The 19,375-nt window shown below is 44.2% G+C and overlaps 1 protein-coding gene across 5 annotated transcripts in view; it reads left to right on the top strand.

Annotated features, from left to right (window-relative positions):
- The window catches only part of Fryl (FRY like transcription coactivator), a 143,888-nt gene that overhangs the window by 56,287 nt on the left and 68,226 nt on the right, over nt 1-19,375 (top strand). For all 5 annotated transcript variants that reach the window (XM_051170788.1, XM_051170785.1, XM_051170784.1 and 2 more), the window contains 11 exons: nt 1,510-1,596; nt 3,746-3,917; nt 4,292-4,424; nt 6,587-6,694; nt 11,135-11,372; nt 12,400-12,585; nt 12,850-12,936; nt 14,330-14,598; nt 15,395-15,590; nt 16,808-16,932; nt 17,923-17,980. In XM_051170788.1, the coding sequence (XP_051026745.1) occupies nt 1,510-1,596; nt 3,746-3,917; nt 4,292-4,424; nt 6,587-6,694; nt 11,135-11,372; nt 12,400-12,585; nt 12,850-12,936; nt 14,330-14,598; nt 15,395-15,590; nt 16,808-16,932; nt 17,923-17,980 (1,659 nt within the window). The remainder of the gene's footprint in view (nt 1-1,509; nt 1,597-3,745; nt 3,918-4,291; nt 4,425-6,586; nt 6,695-11,134; nt 11,373-12,399; nt 12,586-12,849; nt 12,937-14,329; nt 14,599-15,394; nt 15,591-16,807; nt 16,933-17,922; nt 17,981-19,375) is intronic.

Here is a 19,375-nt window from a genome sequence, read left to right as displayed (position 1 = left end):
GTTTGTCTCCCAGTGCTAGGATTATTTGAATATGTAGACTAGATAGTGGTTCTTTATGTGGGTTTTAGGAATCTGAACTCAAGTCCTCAGACTCGTACAGCAAGCGCTGAGCCATCTCCGCAGTTCACAGCCTAGGTTCGTGAGCACTCGCACTAGAATCTGCTATAGCTAATAAAAGGGTTCTTTTAAGGAACAGAGGGCTGGAGAGATGGCTCAGTGGTTAAGGGCACTGTCCGCTCTTCCAGAGATTCTGAGTTCAATTCCCAGCAACCACATGGTGGCTCACAACCATCTACGATGAGATCTGGTGCCTTCTTCTGGCCTGCAGGCCTAATGCAGACAGAGCATTGTATATATAATAAATAAGTAAATCTTAAAAAAAAAAAAAAAAAAGGAACAGAGAGACCTCACCACTTCCAGGGGGCAAGAAATCAATTCTAATCTGAGGCAGGGAGATTATCAGGCTGTCAGGGAAGCTGCTGCCCTGACCAGAAGCCAAGAGGTCTGCGATAGGAGCCCTCCTCTCTAAGGATGCTTGAAGGTCATCCTGCTTCTGCTGTGGCCCCACAGCCCAAACGGTAACTCATGCCCTTGTTTCAGAGGTGGCAGTCTCCTCCTCTCATGTCCACACCCTTTCTCCTGTGTCTACTTCTTTGTAAGAGTTACTTCCCTTCAAGGGTTCCCTGGGAAATGTAACTAATTCTCTAGCCTAGTAGAGTAAAGTTTATTAGAAGAGTATTAAATGGATTTTTTGGTGAGCTGGTCCAAGGTCTCAGTCACATCCCCCTTTGGAGCATCAGTCCTGTGCAATAAGTAGACGTTCCTGCTTAACTCAGGGAAATGCTGACTCCAGGACATTTTGTTATGTTCCTTTTGAACTGAAGGCACGCCATTTAGTTGATCCATATTTGATTTATTTATTTATTTTTACAATGAGGGGAAAAAAGGTACATTTAATTAAAGTGAATGAACATCTATTATTGGATCCTAGAAGAAATGATAATTAACTAAGTATAATGAGAAAAAGATAAATGAAGTGGCTGGTAGTGTCAGTCTTGTGTTCATAAAGCCATGCTGTTAAGTTGCACCGCTCACCTTTTCTGCGTTCTAGAATTGTGCCCATGACCTCTGGTGAGTTTCCTCACTGCAGTGGTCTTCCAGTCCTGTACCTCAGGTGTTACTGCATCTTTGTTAGCCTTTTATTCCACTGAGATCCCTTTGCCAGAGTGCTGCTCCTCTGGTCCTAACTGCCCTCTACACACTTAGCATTTGTGGTGGACAAATATTTCAAATTTACCCTACTCATTTGGAATTTAAACCATTGGTATTAGATGATATAATTTAAGCATCTGTTTCATTATTCATATATGTTTATCTTGTTCATTTGGATTTATAGACTTTCTAAGGGCAAAATTTTATATTATTTCTAATATATATATTTCTCAGATAACTTACTTTATATTCTAGCAAGGTACAATGATTTATTAATTAATTAATTTCTTTCGTCAGGAACGTTTGGATTTTGCAATGAAAGAAATAATATTTGATCTTCTCAGTGTTGGAAAATCTACTAAAACTTTCACCATTAATCCAGAGGTAAAAATTTTTTAAATTACATTGCAGTAATATTGAAGCTTTCATGCTGGGAGTAGAAGTGTTGGTCCTCCTAGGGTGGGTTTTTTTTTTTTTTTTTTCTGCTAATTTTCTTTTTTTTTATAGATATTTTTAAATTGTTATTAATTTATTCATATTACATCTCAATGGTTATCCCATCCCTTGTATCCTCCCATTCCTCCCTCCCTCTCATTTTCCCCTTACTCCCCTCCCCTATGACTGTGACTGAGGGGGACTTCCTCCCCCTGTATATGCTCATAGGGTATCAAGTCTCTTCTTGGTAGTCTGCTATCCTTCCTCTGAGTGCCACCAGGTCTCCCCATTCAGGGGACTTGGTCAAATATGAGGCACCAGACTACGTGTGAAAGTCAGACCCCACTCTCCACTCCCTCCTAGGGTTTTATATGGTCCTTGTCAGTCAATCTGTTTGGGACAGCAGCAATGGAGTCACTTTTAAGCTTTGAAAACCATTTTAATGAAAACTAGATAAGAGAATCCACTAGCCCACTTACTCAAATCCAGTGAACCCATTAGGTATGATCAGTGATCCCATGAAGAAAGACCCAGAGTACTCCAGTCACATGGTGGGACTCTCTGTTTCCTTCAGGGCTTCTGTGATTCTATGACTGTGGCTCCGACCCTCTGATATGTGAATTAAGGGAACACATCACCACTTTATCAGATCTAGAAATGAGTAACACTTTAAAGCTTTGTCTTACTTACACAGTGAGCATGAATAACCATTTTACCATCTTCTTGAGTCAGTGTGCTGCATTGCTACCCACTGGCATGCCCGTGCCTGCCTTGTTAATCTCTGGTGCAGGCCACCGAGTGACACGCAGGCTGAGACTGTAGGATGCAGGTGGAGAACGACAGCACATTTACAGAACACGGAAGCGTAGAGAACCGGTCAGGTCGGGAGAATGCACGTCTAGCTTGTGGACACCTTAAGTTGTCAGGCAGAGCGTAAGGGATGCACTCAGAGCGGCTGGACACAAGTCTCTGGCAGTCTGGAGTGGCCAGTGATTGATGCCGTGTTGATCCATGTACTTTCTGTGGGAGGCAGCTCAGGAGGAGCCTGGAATGTGGGTAGAGGTGACACGGCTAGGAGGAACACAGGAGTGGCAAGAGGGGGCCACCATGGTCCCTGAGGAGAGTGCAATGCTTCAGAGAAGTGTTACGGGGGATGTTTATTTATTAGGATAGTTGAGACACATGTTCTGCTCCACAGTTAAGGGACACGGATATATATTCAACTGGAAGAGAAACACAAAGGATGAAAGAACGAGAAGAGGTCAGGGCTCTAAGGTTCTACAAAGTACAAGAGCCCACTGCCTTAGTCACTGTTCCATTTCTGTGAAGAGACACCACTACGAAGGCAACTATTGTAAGGGAAAGCATTTAACTGAGGGCTTGCTCACAGTTTCAGAGATTTAATCATCATGGCAGGCGGCAGGGAGCAGTATCTAAGATCCCTAGGCAGAGAGAGAGGGGGAGGGGAAGAAGGAGACAGAGACAAAGACAAAGAGAGAAGGAAAGACTCTGGACTTTCATGGGCTTTTGAACAAAGCCCACCCCCAGTGACCCCTCCCTTCCTCCAACAAGGCCACACCTCCTAATCTTTCTAATCCTTTCAAATGGTGCCACTCCTGATGACTAATCATCCAAATATATGAGCTTCTGGGAGTTATTCTCATTCAAACCACCACATACATGGAAATTTCAACAAGTCCAGGAGGCCAGCCATCACCCCTGAGCTGTGAGAGGACCAAAGGCAACAAACAGAACAAAATAAAACACACGTGACTGTCAGTAGATGGATGTGATTTGTGGGAAGATGTTGAGTTGATACAGTTTCTCCCCTCACCTCAAGGAGAAAAGTAGTCTTAAGAGAGGGGAGGGAGACCTAAAAAGTTATGGAGGTTGAAAAAGTACAGAGAAGAGACAGTTGACCTCAAAGGGCAATGGGTCTCATCAGGGGATTTGAAACCACATCAGACTCTGCTGCCTGGGCTGTTCCACAGTGTTGGGCAGAACGATTAGCTCCCTTCTGTCCTTCTCTCTCCCAACCTGCTTAGCACATACAGTGCATGGCGCTGATTTCTTCCTCTTGGGTCTGTTTTCCCTGAAGAGGATGAACATTGGCCTCAGAGTCTTCCTTGTCATCGCGGACAGCCTGCAGCAGAAAGATGGCGACCCTCCCATGCCCACCACGGGAGTCATTCTTCCCTCAGGAAACACTCTTCGTGTGAAGAAGATTTTTCTCAACAAAACCTTGACAGACGAAGAGGCAAAAGTGATAGGTTAGTGTTGACCGGAATGAATAAATTGCTACTGTAATACTGTCCTGTGCAAGTCCATAGTCAGGCCTGAAGTCCATAATTGCCAAGTGTGGATGCCCCAGTACTGCAGTCACCTGGTGATTAGATTTTGGTAGTGTTTCTACTATCCCTGTCAAGGATCTTCTTGCTAAATGTATTTTCTCGTGGGGTGCTGTTGAGTATGTTCTGCCCTTCAAATCTGAGTTTGAGTTCTCTACATAATTTGCATGCAGTGTCCCCAAGAGCACGTCACAGCTAATGTGACAGCAGCAGGCTTTCTTCATGGAGAGGGTGATAGGTGGTTGTTCTAGAAAGCAGCTGCGGGCATCGTGGTAATGGTGTGCTTTCCCTCTTAGGAATGTCTGTTTACTATCCTCAAGTAAGAAAAGCATTAGATAGCATCCTCCGACATTTGGACAAAGAGGTTGGGAGACCAATGTGTATGACCAGTGTGCAGATGTCCAACAAAGAGCCTGAAGACATGATCACGTACGTACTGAACGCGTCCTCTGTCACTGTTTCAGTTCTCACAGAAGAGCACATAGAGGTCACCTGCTTCCATACAGTTTTTCTCCCGGACGGCCGTTGCTGTAGGTTTTAATGCAAAGATTCCTTCCACAAGATCAGTTTTGTTGCTTCATGTGATGCCAAACTAGTGTAGATAGTGAAAAATCCAATAGTGAACGGTGTTTTCGTTTCTCCCCTGAGCAGTCCCCACTAAATGCTGGTACATATAGCATGACTGGCTTACTTACTAAGTCTGACAAATAATCCTACATACAAAGTGCTGCTTTGAGAACAAATGGCCAGGGATCCTGTGATTCTGAGCTCTTGTGTCACTTCTAGGAAGCAGAGAATGCAAAGAGGAGTAATGAGTGGGCAGCTCTCTTAGGAACCACCCAATCCTTGCTCCCCCCCCCCCCCCCCCCCCCCCCCCCCCCCCCCCCCCGCCACACACACACGCGCACGCGCGATTATTATTTTTCATCCAGCACTTTTTCTTTTCCATAGGGTAGTATGTTTTATGATAGCCATGCCTCCTGTTTGCTTGCAAGTATCAATATGATCTGTGAAGAGGTTTTTAAATATAAATGTAGTTTTAGATGTCTGCACTGTAGGTCTTGGACTATCCCATTGGATGTCTTGCTCTCTGGACTTATTTAATATACGGTCATTGTGCACTGGTGTAATGTACTGTCCAGAGAGTTTTCAGATGTGACGGTTTTGTGTGTTTGACTTCCCCTGAGACGTTTGAGGCATTTCCTCCTTTTCACCATAACCGCTATTGCCTTAATGTCAACAAGTTTACATCTAGTTCCTCCCATGGTCCTGTGAGAGCCCCAAGTGACAGAGGTGTATAGCCCCTGGTCCACTTGCTCTCCTGCCTCTCCTTTCACATTTCAATTTGAATTTCCCTTCCTATGGTCTTTAGATAATGAAGAGAGACACATGTGACAATAACTTATTAATTAGAGGTTCCAGAGACTACACAGAACTCCTGGAGGTCACACAGAGGTTAGAGACTTCACACCAGGAAAAGCACCCAAGGCTGGTGTCTGTTGGATCCAATGTTGCCTAAACATGTTTCCCACATGGAACCTTAATCAGAGTGTTGCAAAGGAGCATCACTCTGTGGCTGAGAGACCATCCCTGTGGCATGTCTGCATGCTGCACTTGAGCACTGGGGTCCGGGGGCCAGTCAAGGTGTATCTAGCTGGTCCCACAGGGGCAGTGGCAGCACCTGTGTTAATCACAGCACTAACTGGTGGGAACAGGGAGTGTGTAGAGGCAGACAACACCAGGGATTTCTGGCATGAATCCAGTTGAACTCACATTTAGAGAAGATGCCATGACAACATGAAATCATAAGATTTGCTATGGTTTTGTTGGTTTGTTTATTTGTTTGTTTGTTTTCCCCCTCCACTTTTATTGTTGGCCCCAGCTTCTCTTCGTTGTGCATTTCAGTAAATGTCACATTCTGGGGACAAGCAGTCTCATAGTTGGCTGTGTTTGAGCCGAGTGACAGGTGCACATTGAGCAGTCAGCTATAGCTTTGAAAGGCAGTATGTGCCTGGTCACCCATCAGGCTGGGCATCTGTTATTTAATCAGGGTCTTGCGGACCAGAGGGCCAGCAGCAACATGTGTGCCATGATTGTTAACACACAGCGGCTGCAACTTAAACTATGGCCAAGGGGACTTGTGTTATTTATCTGGCTTGTGTTCCCTCTAGTCCACCCATTTTAAAGCCACACAAAGTGACTACTGTGTAAATATCTCTATAAAAAAAGGCCAAAGCAAACATCTAGCACATCTTGATTCTTTTCTGCACCAGGATTATTGGGGTAACTAGAAAACCACGAGGATGACATTAAGTAAGAAGTTTTTTGTCAAACGCAGATTAAAATGGAAACCAATATATTAAGTGGTTGGGCACTTAAAGTAAAATTAGTGAATAACTTTAAGAAACTGTGGTAGAGGAAGTGGTCGTGCAGTGGTAGAACAGCCATGGATTTGTTTTTTTAACATCGCCCCCCATCATAGACACATATATAGTAAAATTAAATTATATTAACTATCTGTGATTGAGGAGAGACCGGGATTTTAAAACATCGGTGCATTCTAATTACATAAAACCTGATACATTTTTCAGGGGGGAAAGAAAACCCAAAATCGACTTGTTTAGAACTTGCATTGCTGCGATTCCAAGGCTGATTCCGGATGGTATGAGCAGAACCGACCTCATCGAGTTGTTAGCGAGGTGAGTGGCGTTCCTGTCTTGCTGTGGCCGCCACAAAGGCAGCAACAGACAACTTCTTGAGCCGTCTGATTTACTTTCTTGATTCTCATCTTTTATCATTCCCCCACTCAAAATTTTGACTTCTACATCTCGTGCTAAGCCCTGTTTTCCAATTCCCTGTCAGGTAGCAGTGCCCTGGATGTACATGACAGCCCCTGCATAGGGGCCTCCTTGGTGCTCACTGAGGCTCTCTTCTGTGGTCACCCCATCAGTAGTGACCAAGACTCACTTGTCTTTTTCTGCTATAGGAGAGCCTGCTACCGTCATGTGTTTACTTCTCTTCCTGCTCCATTAGGTCCAGCAAAGTTCTATAAAGCGAGCAAACAGCCACTTAAATGACCACACTTAAATGACGTCTTCCTGCCTAATTCTAAGTCAAGATGGCAGCCTGTCAAGGCTCTGCTGTGTGGGCGCCATCACGGACCATGTACTTAAGGATCAGCCTGCTTTCTCTATGAAGGACCAGACAGTAAACATTTCATTTTGCAGATCATGCTATTGTCTAGCAGTTCTCAACCTGTGGGTCGAGACACCTTTTGGGGGGTCTCCTAAGACCATCAAGAAACATAGATTGGTTTTTTTGCATTACAATTCATAACTAGCAAAATCACAGTTATGAAGTAGCAATGAAAATAAATGTGTGTCCGGGGGTCACCACAACATGAGGAACTGTGTTAAAGGGTCGCAGCGTTAGGAAGGTTGAGAGCCACTGCCACAGTCTGTTTCATGTCTGTGTTCCCTCTGTGGCACCACAGAAGCAGCCAGACCATTTTGAGGAGCAAACATGACTGGGCATCTGCCTGGAATCAGCCCAGAATCACAGTTGGCCAGCCACACCCTAGCGGAAAACTAAACAAAGTGACTCTTACCGACAGTGAATGTTCAGCTGTATTGAAAGATGTTTGCTGGTTGCTGGGCAACCACCATATTGTGTAAATAGTGTCTAGATTGCTACATAAACCTGCTCCAGCCCTGGGCGAGAACACCTGGCATTTCACAGACAGGCTTGCACCTCCCTCAGGTGCTGGGGCTGCGGGCAGATACAGTGGTGTCTGTTTGCTATGAGGGATATGAGAAGTCAGGAGGGCTGACTTGAAATTGCACCTTTCCAAAACGTCTCTCTCTTCCCACTGGGACTCGTCCTTGTTGTTTCGTGGCACCAAATGGAACCTGAAGTCTTGCCCATGTTAGGCAAGGACTCTATAGCTGTATCCCAGCCCTTTTGTTTCTGCTTTGCATATGCTTTATTTTGAAATAGGTCACACTATGCTGTCCATAGTTGACCTTGATTTCCCTCTGTATGCCAGGCGGGCCTGAACTTGGAAATCCTCCTGACTTACTCTCTTGACTACCCAGACATTGATGTCTGTGCCAAACATCTCTCTTAATTTTTAATTAAATTAAAAAAAATTCTTAGTATTGTATGCGCATGCATATGATGGGGCAGCACATGCATCGGCACGGGTATACAACTTAGAGGGTAACTTTGGGATTGGAGTTGGCCCTTTAAGTCCATCTTTGTGTGGGCTCTCAGGATTGAGCTCAGGTCCCCAGGCTTACACAGCAGGCTCCTCTACCCTCCAAACCAGCTCTCCACTCTTCTCTCTTCATTCTTGCCATAAATTATATTGCAGAGTTACATGTCATGTGCTGCCACGTGACCTCCCAGCACTCAAGAGCCAGAGGCAGAAGACTTAAGAGTTAGAGGCTGGACTATGTTACATAGTGAGTTCTCGCCTCCAAAATAAAATAAGTAAAATATAAACAGAGTGCCGAATTTGAAAGGTGGTTCCCAATTAGGAACCTGAAGTGTCAACTGCAGCATTCTTTTTTAGGAGAGCAGTGAGCGGGTACTACCACATCTGTCCCACCTCTGCTGCACTTGACCTCCGTCTCTGTGGAAGGTGATCCCACTAGATGACTCTCCTCTGTCTCCCCTCTCACTTCCCCCAGAGCAAAGCTGCCCCTGAGAGGGTCTGGGCCAGGGACACTGGGGAAGGAAGGAGCCAGCCTCTAAGCAGTGAATGGCAGCTTAACTGCTATTTGTTTTACTCTTTCCCTGTAGTTGTCATTTTTCATTGATTTACCTCCACGGCCAGGAAGATTCTAGACTATAGTCTTTTGGATTATAATGTCTAGCTCTTCTTTACTCAAAAAATAAGGGAAGCCAGAAAACAAACACCAGCGAAGGGCATGTTGTAAATGTATAGATCTCTGTGAAGTGTCTCGGGAAAGACCCTCCCCTGACTCTAAGTAGCCAGATCCTAATTAGCCAGGTCCCATTGTTATTGCCTGTGCACGAGCACTCATTAACTCAGGCATGTGTATCCTGAGTCACACTGATTGGGTGTGAGATACTTAGACAGTCATGGATTTTAAAGCCGTGGAGATAACAAGTGTGGATAGCACTGCCACTGTGTCACCCCTGGAGACAGCACGCTGGGCTGTGGAGATGCAGCCCCACCATGTGGGTTTTGTGGTGTGCTGCTGCTGCTGCTGCTGCTGCTGCTGCTGCTGCTGCTGCTGCTGCTGTGGCTGCTGAGGCAGCTGCTGCATGACTAAAACCCATGAGCTGCAATGTCTCTAGCTTCTCTGTCAGTTGAAGGCTGGCTTAGTGAAGACCAGATGTGAGTTCAGAAGCCTGTGATATCTCCCTTCTTAATGACATAACGTCCCCCTCTCTCACTGTGGGCAACTCCATCTTTCCATGATGCACACACATATAGTGTGCTTTTTAACTACTTATTCCTTTGGGTCACTTCTAACTTTAATGTTTTTGCCTTTAGTGCCGGCCACTAAAATAATCAACTCCAGATCACGGTTTTTTGTTTGTTTGTTTTTTTTTTGCTTTTTGTTTTTAATGTGGTGGTGTGTCTCACAGCTTTGGAACTGCACCCATTTTTTGTTTGATCTATCATTTGTAGCCAGCCTTTGCTACTTTGTGGGTTCTTCTTCCTTCCACCTTTTCATCCCCCTAACACTAGATAAGAAAGAATAAAGGATAGAGAGGAAAGGAAAGAATCCCTGAATAAAGTCAGGGCTCGGAAAGGGGGCGATGTTATTGTTAGACTACTTCCTGCTGATTGGGGCATCGAATTCCTTGGGTCAAGTTTCATTTTTGTCACCAGCGTATCTAATTATTTCTTTTCTTCCTGCTCCTCCTTCTGTTTCTGCTCCTGCTCCTGCTCCTCCTCCTCCTGCTCCTCCTCCTGCTCCTCCTTCCACTCTTCCTCCTGCTCCTCCTTCTCCTGCTCGTCCTCCTGCTCCTCCTCCTCTTTCTCCTCCTCCTCCTGCTCCTGCTTCTGGTCCTCCTCCTCCTCCTGCTCCTCCTGCTCCTTCTCCTCCTTCTGCTCTTCCTCCTCTTCCTGCTCCTCCTCCTCTTCCTCCTCCTCCTGGCCTTCCTCCTCCTGCTCCTGATCCTCCTCCTCCTCCTTCATTTCTTCTTGGCACATGACTACTTGTGAGCAACATCCCACCAACAACAGCCCCACCTCTCGGGGCCCTAGCATTTACAGACCCTCTGAGAAGTTCCCAGAATTCCAAATGTCACACAATCAGAGAAACTATCTGCAGCTGGCAAAATCACATCTTCGTTAGAGCACAAGATAAATCATAGTCAGCTGCTGCAAAGCAGCCCCATATCCTCACTTCTGGGATTAAACCAAAAACAGTCTGTTTTTTAAAGAAACCAAAATTCTAAAGCTGTCACTACAACCACTTTTTCTTTTTTTGTTAAAAATCTTATAACTAAAATTATGATCATTATACTGAATTCTTTAAAAAGTAATTTAACTTTTTAAAATGTAATTAATATATCTGCATTATTGAGCCTTAGCTCTTTGGGCCTGATGGGCTATCGACCCATTTTATTTTCAAAATGTAGACCTTTTATTATTTCACTCCTAAATCTCCTTCCTAAATCACCCTCAGGAGTTATCCCCCATCGATTTCATCTTGATTATTACCTCTGTAGCGAGCTATGTATAGTCATCACAACCTGTAAGAAGTGGATAAGATTAGTTGTGTCCTCTCCAGTACCTGAGTAAGATCCTGTGTGGGTTGGACATATTTTTGTTGATTATATGAGAGCACTATAAAGTATTTTAAGGCCTGAAGAAGTTTGAAATGGATTCCTGTTGTCATCTGTATTCCTACACAATAGCCTATCAATTAAATTCAAGACTAAAAAAGAAAAAAATCAACAATTGTGAATAGATTCACATGGGCTGTAAACTGTAGACCAGCACAGACAGGGTGCTCCTGGCATGACAGTGTGAGCCTGGGCCCCTGTCTTTATGGTCTCACAGAGTATTTGGAGGGACAGATCAGCCATCTTAGTGTGAAGTGCTAGGCAGCGGCATCTCCTTCCGAGGCTGGCTAATGGAATGCCATTGTTGGTAGGCTCACCATCCACATGGACGAGGAGCTGCGGGCGCTGGCGTTCAACACTCTGCAAGCACTGATGCTCCATTTTCCGGATTGGCGGGAGGATGTCCTTTCAGGATTTGTGTATTTTATTGTTCGTGAAGTGACTGATGTCCACCCCACCCTTCTGGATAACGCTGTAAAGATGTTGGTACAGTTAATAAACCAGTGGAAACAGGCTGCTCAGACGTATAACAAGACCCAGGACTCCCAGGTACCACGCACTCCGGCGCTCTCTCTCTGGCTGTGACCGGTGACGGTGAGGTTAACATAAATTGACTGTCTCCAGCTCTACAGCTGTTGCTTGTTTGATGACCTTCTGTCGATAATAATCCCTTGTGCTGGACCTGCTCCTCACTTACATACTGGGGACCAAGCATCTGTGTCCAAACTTTAGACTTCTTTGTTGGTAACAGGTTGTTTTATCTAACATAGGAACTGTAGAGTTAATTCTTACATGAAGGCGTTTCCAGCATTTCAAACCTTATGTGTGAAACCTCTAGTGATCTGTCATTTGGATTGATTGTTTTTGCAAAGGCACCGGTTTCTTATGTGCACAGGTCTGTGGTCGTTCACTATAGAAGGTGCACACTGTTGATTTTGTAGCCTGGACGCTTATAGCTGGACCATCCTGGGCAAGCCAGGGTCTTTAATTGGCATACAGCTCACAAGCTCCTAGGTGATGCTGTGTACCCAGCCTGCACTCGCATGTGAAAGATGCAGTCCAGGCTCTCATTTCCTATGTGTACACATTGCACTGAGAGTGATTAGGTGACGCTTGCAAGGTCACAGGGCAGTCAGCTTGACAAGTTAAAGCTCAGCCTATTTAAACTGCCAACGGGGCATTTTGTTCTCCGCCTATTATTACTCTTTTTCTTTTGTGCCAATGTGAATCTGTTGAACTCTAAGCCTCACTTTTCCTGAAGGGCTCTACTACTGAAATATGCACCAAGACCTACTCTTACTTTTTAGTTTGAGACCCGGTCTCACTAAATTGCCCAAGCTGGCCTTGAACTCCCTCTGTATCCTGTGCTGGCCTGAAACTGGTGGCAGGCCTATGGCAGCAGCCCCAGTCCACACTATTATGTTTTAATAAAGTAAATGCTGTTTAAATCACTTGAGCTGAGGCAGTCCTGTTACTATAAGGCTTGTAATTTGCCATACTGGTTATTGTTTCTTTTTCAAATTCATACATTTTTTTAAATTTTTTGTTTGTTTTTAACTTGCATTTGTTTTTCAAGCATGGCATCGTTAATGGAGGTTCTCATCCACCTCCTTTGGAAAGGAACCCATATCCCTCTGTGTTCCACGTGGTCGAAGGCTTTGCACTGGTCATCCTCTGTAGCAGTCGGCCCGCCACACGAAGACTAGCTGTCAGTGTCCTTAGAGAAATACGGGCTTTATTTGCACTTTTGGAGGTACCTAAGGTAAGATTTAGGCGTGTCATATGGAAATCTCATGAAAGTATTTAAGACTGTCCTGTCAAGCCACACACTGTGTAAGTCTAGCTTACTTTACGGCTGCCTGCTGGAGTGGGCCTGATGCAGAGCCATCCTACCCCCCGACCCCACCCAACCCTGCTCCCCAACTCTTCACAAGAAAAAATTCTAATTTGACTCAGCTTTGCTTCCTACCGTGTACTTCCCTTAAGCATTCCTTATTTGTTCAAACATACGGTTTTCTCTTTGTAGGGTGACGATGAGTTAGCCATAGACGTGATGGACAGGCTGAGCCCATCCATTCTTGAGAGCTTCATACATCTCACAGGGGCCGATCAGGTAAGCAGAGCAACTCTTCTCCATCTGAAGACTTAATGCAGGTGAATGCACGTGTGTGTGTGTGCGCGTGTGTGTGTGTGCCCGCATGCGCTCGTGCCCGTGTGTGTGTGTGTGTGTGTGTGTGTGTAGATGTTAAATGCATCTCCTTAGCAAACAGTGCATTAGAGAGAATTTCTCCAGCATATAAAGGGTTTTAAAGTCACCATGTGTACTAATGCTGTGACTAGTTCTTGTGGCCATTAAAAGTAAGTTGATTTGGGTAAAATTTTAGTCTCTGCCTAAGACGGTTCCCTTAAATGTGATGTTACTGGACTGTGGTCTGCAGCTTCGTGGTCCACAATCCTGGGGAGAAACACTCGTGAGCTCAAAGGGAAAAACACATATTCTGCTTTTTCAGTGAATATTTTTATTTGCTTTATGAAATTAAGTAGATAGTATGTTAAAATGTAGAGAAACATCTTTATCAGCAAACACATTAGAAAGAAAACTGATGGCATAAATTTCTTTATCTGTTTTTCTCCTTCCCCCTCTTCCCACTTTTCCTCTCCTCTTTTTGCTATGCTTGAGATCAGACCTAGGACCATATCCAGCCTAACTCGTACAAACTGCTTTTAGTTTTATGCAGTGTGGGTAGAGTGGGGAAAGGAGTCAGGTCAGTATTCCAAGGTTGATATAGGAACAAATATGACATTTACTACTTGAGTTTTTAATTCTCCTGTTTTGGATTACATAGATGAAAGACTTACTTGCTTTCTGCTCAGCACCTGGTTCTCATAACTCATTGTAATACACAAACTCAGGCAGATAATAATAACATTTTATAAGCCTAAGACATGATTTAAAATGTATATACTTAAAAGAATTGTGTAGAGTAGAGTAATAAGTGACTTAATAATGCCTTAAATAGTACTTAATGCATACAATGAAAAAGGTAGATTTTTTTTCAATTTTTTAAAAAAGGTAGATATTAATTTATTTAAGAACCTGAATGTTAAGGAATACATTTTCTAATTATGTGCACCCCTGGACACAGTTCACATTACAGGCTGCTCCGTGTCATCGGGATGAAAGCTAATGTTTTTTGTTTTATTTCTAAAGAATTCCATGGAGCCACAAAAGTTGAGTACTCACACAGGAATCACTTAAGCGATGGCTCTTATCCTTCTTGGTCCACACAGCCTTTTAGAAATAAGGAAAGCTACAACCTGTGTCTCCTGAGGATTAAACCACGTGGGAACATCAGGCTTTTCACTACTCCCTCAAACCTACCTCCACCACACTCTGTATCTTCTATTCCAGAAAACACTGGTAGTCTACTTCTGGTATAAAGCACCTCCTATGACAAACTTTGAAAGTTACTCAAATGCCTGGTAATTATTTGCTCTCTTTCTAGACTACGTTGCTGTATTGCCCTAGCTCGGTAGATCTACAAACATTAGCCGACTGGAACTCCTCTCCCATCAGCCACCAGTTTGATGTGATCAGTCCCTCACACATTTGGATATTTGCACATGTGACCCAAGGCCAAGACCCATGGATTATAAGTCTCTCCAGTTTTCTAAAGCAAGAAAATCTTCCTAAACACTGCCCTACAGCTGTGAGCTATGCGTGGATGTTTGGATACACCAGGCTGCAGCTGTTGTCCCCCCAGGTTGATATAAAGTAAGTCCCTTTTATAGGACATATTTTATTTTATTTATTTATTTTTTTTTTTTTTTTTTTTTTTTTGAGACAGGTTTCTCTGTGCTGTCCTAGACTCGCTTTGTAGACCAGGCTGGCCTCGAACTCACAGCAATCCGCCTGCCTCTGCCTCCGCATCCCAAGTGCTGGAATTAAAGGCGTGCGCCACCACGCCCGGCTCTATAGGACATACTTTAAAATAGATAATCAGCTTTTGTTATGTATGCAAAGTGACATACCCTGAAAGTCTGTAAGTCATGCTATCTTATGACGGTGGGGAGAGGTATGAAAGGTGGATTTACAGAAATCTGTCTTATCTATTCTGTCTCACACAGTGGGCATCTAGAACTCTCTCTCTTTGGTCCTTCACAAAGACTGAATACTTGTGATAAAAACTTTATGCTAACCATCGCTCTTTAAATTGGTAGACAGTTTGGCATTAGTTAAATAAAAGCTTTCAAAATGTGTTGCTGAGGAGAGATAGGCACTCATATCAGGGCGTGGCCGCCAGTGGGCGACACATGCCCCAGTGTATAGTCTGAGCCACAGGTGTGAGTAGCACTAATGTGGGGCTTCTAATAACAGGTGGAGGTGGGGAGGGTGGAGGCCAGGGGGAGGGAGGGAGGAAGACATACTTGGAACAAAGTGCCAATGATGGGTGAATATAAAGAATATGAACAAAATATGTTGAATAAATTGTGGAATTTTCCAGTAAAAATATTGCTTTAAAACATGTATGATTTCTACCTTTTTTTTTTTTTTTTTTTTTTTTTTCTAGTAGCCCCATCAATGCTAAGAAAGTAAATACCACCACAAGCAGTGACTCATACATTGGCCTGTGGAGAAGCTACCTGATTCTCTGCTGCAGCGCAGCCACCTCCACCTCCCCTTCAGCATCCGCAGGCTCCGTGAGATGCTCTCCCCCTGAGACGCTGGCGTCCACCCCTGACAGTGGCTGCAGCATGGATTCCAAGGTGGGCCTTTGTCACCCTCTGTGGAGCCCCAGTGGTTCCACGAAAGCGATGTTTTACATTTCCCCTCATAGAAAACAAAATACATTGGTTGAAGAATATATTGCTTGTTTCCACTGAAAAAGGAGAAAAGAAAAAAAAAAATCTAAGAAATTCTGTCTTATTGTTATTTTTGTGGATTTCTAGTTAGAATCAAGAATTGAGTTGTTCCCTGGGCAAACGGGACCACGTTCATAGAAATAGCATACTGAATACTTTAAAGGGAATAACACATGTTTCCTTTATTCTGCTCCCTGAGGCCTTACACTTCCCATTGTCAAGAGGAGTCATGCATTCATTCACTTACTATTTTTGACACATATGTGCCTCACATATAACCCAGGCTGGCTTAGAACTTACTTACCGTGTGGCCTGAGCTGGCCTCAGACTTCCAGCCGTCCTCCTGTTCTAGCTGCCCCAGGCCTGGCATCACAGGAGCGACCTGCCACGCCTTGTTCCAGAACTCATCTTTGAGAAATGCAGTTACAGAATTTGCTGAAGTCTCACAGTAACATAATGAAAACTCGAGAAGAACTTTTAAATAGATTCTGTGGTAGGAAACAAGACACCATGGCCACGGTTTACGGAAACCTAAGACCTGAGGTGTCAGAATTTTGTTTCTCTTGTGTTTAGGGATCAAAACATAGAAATTATCTGATGACTCTGGTGCCTCATATTTGACCACGTCCCCTGAATGGGGAGACCTGGTGGCACTCAGAGGAAGGACAGCAGGCTACCAAGAAGAGACTTGATACCCTATGAGCATATACAGGGGGAGGAGGTCCCCCTCAGTCACAGTCATAGGGGAAGGGAGTAAGGGGAAAATGGGAGGGAGGGAGGAATGGGAGGATACAAGGGATGGGATAACCATTGAGATGTAATATGAATAAATTAATAAAATTTTAAAAAAAAGAAATTATCTGATGGATCCATGGGCTGCTGTGTGGTGGTAAATCTGAGAAGTAGAGACCCACACACAGGTTCTGGGGATGAGCTTGCAGTACGCCCTCGGGCGGGTCAGTTGCCTTCTCTACGTCTCGTGCACTGAAAGCGAGTTTACTCAGCCTGTGTTTGCCGCAGGCACGTCACCTAGTCATTGTTTTCCCCAGAGATCGTTGAAATGTGAAGTGATTTTGGCGGGCTACCTAGTTGTAAGTGGCTATTTGATTTTTCTCCCACAGCTTATTGGCCTCCCATCCGCTTCATCCCTGTTTAAGCACATAGTCCCAATGATGCGCTCTGAGAGCGTGGAAGTCACGGAGTCCCTCGTTCTCGGCCTCGGCAGGACCAACCCAGGAGCCTTTCGGTAACTCTCTTCTTGCACTCTCTGTGCGCTAGACAGAGCGGGGCAGTGGAATGGAACAGTTTCCCACCGGCCCTGGCATCTCCGCGTCAGCCATCCTGCCGGCGAGTCAGTGAATTTGAGCCATCTCTTTTCCATCTGTATAGAGAAAGCTAAAACTTTATTTTCTCCACAGACTTGTTCTCCTGACACCGGCACTTTTTATATAAATGGTCAAACCATGTGTGGATTTTGTTTACTTGGGCTTGTAATTTTTTTTTCTCAATCCTGTGCAGTGAGCACATTCTCAGTTTAAATCAAACTATAAACTAGGTTCTGTGTAATCTTCTGCTGTTCCAAATCCTGGTTCAGTAAACAACTGCATGTGTTGACCAGTTGTCTTTGTTTCTGACTGTCTCCAGGAAGACCAGGCCAGCCTGCCGTCTGGTAGAATGTTACCCTAACACACATGACTGTTACCCTAACACACATGAATGTTACCCTAACACACATGAATGTTACCCTAACACACATGACTGTTACCCTAACAAACACACATGACTGTTACCCTAACAAACACACATGACTGTTACCCTAACAAACACACATGACTGTTACCCTAACACACATGACTGTTACCCTAACACACATGACTGTTACCCTAACACACATGACTGCTACCCTAACACACATGACTGTTAGTGTGCTAAGGTAAAAGGATGAAGAGAGAACATTTTATACATAACCATGTTCCAACTCCATAAAACATATGCAGTTCACAAAACAGTGAAGTGATAATATGGATGTGATTTTCCTCTATACATGGAGAGGCTTATGCCATGTTCTGCAGATTCCAAGTGTTCAATTAAATGCTTTATAATCAAAATAAACATTAACTGTTTAAAACAGTAGGTTTAGTGTTAACACTTGTCAGTCTCCGCTGTTTCCGTTTGTATTTGCAGATTCTACCTACTTAGCTGTCGGTGCCAATAATATATACTATTTTTCTTCTAGGGAACTAATAGAGGAGTTACATCCCATAATTAAGGAAGCACTTGAAAGAAGGCCAGAGGTAAGCTGCTATGAGTTTCCCATCAGTAAATATTTATGTGGTAAACATTGTCTTGCTATTCCCTAAATAGTATAGTAAGGGTAGAAATTAAGAAGTATAAGATTGGTGTGTTCTGTTATTGTTTATTGTCCCTTTATAGACAGCGTCTCACACTATAGCCCAGTGTTGTCTAAAACTTACTGTGTAGACCGGGGTGGCCTCAAGCTCACGAACTCCGCTGGCCTGTGCCTCCCTAGTGCTGGGATTAAAAGCGTGAGCCACCATGCCCAGCTGTCTGGTGGGTTTTAAACTTGTCTTTTCACATGTAGATTATCTCCCCACCCAGTACATCACATGCAGAAAGCCAGAAGTAAAGTGGTCAGCAAGTCAGCAAAGCATAAAGGAAAGCAGCACCCAGGATGTGCACAGAGTCGGCAGCTCTCTGAGAATGGCCGCACAGTGAATGTGCAGCCTTGCCAGCAGCAGCACAAACACAGCCATAGGCTGCTGTCCTCAGCGGTCAGCTGTGGGTGCTTCCCAGCAAACTTTCCTTACCAGGCAGCGAGTGGCCCGACTTGACAGTGCTGCTTCCCAAGTGTCCCAGCTACAGAACGGAAACCTTCAGAAACAGTCAGAACTTAGGAGTGTGTGAAGTGTAATTACACCAGTTTGCTGTGACACACGGATATGAGCTTAGAGAAATGCAGAGGATTATGCCCCAAGACTCTGCCTGCATTATCAAGAAGAGCTGATACACGAGCTGATCGTGCAACAGTTTTCCCCCCAATGGACAAAGGCACTGTAGGCAGAAAAACAACATTTAGCGGTATTATAAAAGAATCCAGAAATGGCTTCTTTTCTGCATGATTACCGTATTTTCTGGCATATAGATGACTCCGACCTTTGACTTTCCTAGCTAAAATATAGAGTTTGCAGCCGGAGTCTGCTGCACAGGGTGTGCGTTGGAAGAGGGGTGGTCTTATACAGCAAATATATTTCAGACCTCTATATTTTAACTGGAAAAGTTAAAGTTAAGGTGAGGGGGGTCGTCTTATATGCCAGAAAATACAACACACACACACACACACACACACACACACACACACACACACACACACACACACATATATATATATATATATATATATATATATATATATATATATATGAAAGTAGTTGAATATTAGGCTATCTAGCTCATTACGAATTTTCTCACCAAAGAAGCTTGGTTTTCATTCTGTCCTGTAGTGCAGTGGTTCCTCTATCACAGTGACATATGAGAATTATGCAAGGATCTTGCTAAAACTTACCTGCTAGGCCTGTCCAGTTAGAGTCCCTGGGGCAGCGCGTAGCATCCACTTCCGTGAAGCAGCTTACAGGCATCGGCTGCAGCTCCCTGGGGAGACTCCCTGTGAA

This window comes from Acomys russatus, chromosome 28 (genome assembly GCF_903995435.1).
Source record: "Acomys russatus chromosome 28, mAcoRus1.1, whole genome shotgun sequence".
NCBI classification, from domain to species: Eukaryota; Metazoa; Chordata; class Mammalia; order Rodentia; family Muridae; genus Acomys; species Acomys russatus.
The sequence above is the reverse complement of the archived record's forward strand: the minus strand, read 5'-3'. Positions and strand labels throughout refer to the sequence as shown.